At 38.0% G+C, this 1033-nt stretch overlaps 1 protein-coding gene across 1 annotated transcript; it reads left to right on the top strand.

The window, feature by feature from the left end:
* Positions 1-6: 6 nt before the first annotated feature.
* On the top strand, positions 7-965 carry LOC106633062 (transcriptional enhancer factor TEF-5; the record flags this gene model as incomplete). Its single annotated transcript, XM_014331828.2, is given in 2 exon segments — positions 7-813; positions 922-965. Coding segments are annotated over 2 exon segments (137 nt in total), but the record flags the coding sequence as incomplete, so codon positions are not given.
* Between the last annotated feature and the right edge of the window lie 68 nt (positions 966-1033).

Genomic DNA, 1033 nt, shown 5'->3' with positions numbered 1-1033 from the left:
AATATCCTCCAACCTCCGCCAAAAGTCAGAGTTCTGCTTGCTTGGCATAAGGTGTCGTTCTTTGATTCGGGTTCTCGCTTCTGAGGCGTATTTCTTTAAATTGCAAAGTCACATTTTGGTGGCTAAATTGCTTTTTGCCATTAGAAAACGAGGAAAATAGTACATTTCAAAAATCTGAATTGACATGTTTGTAATTGAGAAACAATGTGTACTTTCAAAATAATGATAATTTACAAAAAAAATACTCCAGGTAATTTAGACACCAATTGACTGCATTTGGATCATTTTTTTTGCTACGTTTCAAGTTTCTCATAGTAAATTTTAATCTAAATTGTCCATGTGTACTCTTGCAACTTGAATCTCTTCATTCTGTTTTCCTGTGGTGAGCCTTATAACACACTGACCTTGATTTTTTTTTCTGTACTTCTCTTTGCTTCCTTCTGACAGCTGCTCTTTCAAACAAACATCTTCAAAACAATGTTGTATTGATACTTTACAATAGATTGAATGTTGAGCTAAGCTAATGTTAACTTTATTTAGAATAGACTAATTAATCATTTATGAAACATACACAAACAGTGTCATTGTTTTGTATTATCATTAGGATAGCATACTGCATTGGATTATGCCGAGGTTAGGCTGCCACCTTGTGGCTGACTCCTCTTGTTTCTCTCTGTCAACCTGCAGGATCAGGCATCTAAGGACAAAGCCCTGCAGAACATGGCAGCGCTGTCATCTGCACAGATCGTCTCTCCGAGTATAATAAATAAACATCTTCCACCACTGCCTCCGGCCCCGTATCCACCAGCCAGAGTGAGACTGCTGTTCAATTTTTGGCAATTAAAAGGCATTAATGTTTTTCATTGCAGTTTGAAGTGATTCAAATGGGCACTGACTTTTATTTTCTTCTTTACTCTGTAGTTCTGGCCTGCTCAAATCCCAGGACAGCCTGGACCTTCTCAGGAGTAAGTAAACCCCTGCACTGAACGCACAGGAACTTTGTGGTATCATGGTATTCTTTCTGAAGTAAGAC

Source organism: Haplochromis burtoni, unplaced genomic scaffold (genome assembly GCF_018398535.1).
Source record: "Haplochromis burtoni strain Fernald_Lab_line unplaced genomic scaffold, NCSU_Asbu1 Contig_7310, whole genome shotgun sequence".
NCBI classification, from domain to species: domain Eukaryota; kingdom Metazoa; phylum Chordata; class Actinopteri; order Cichliformes; family Cichlidae; genus Haplochromis; species Haplochromis burtoni.
This window is presented reverse-complemented; position numbering and strand designations above follow the sequence as displayed.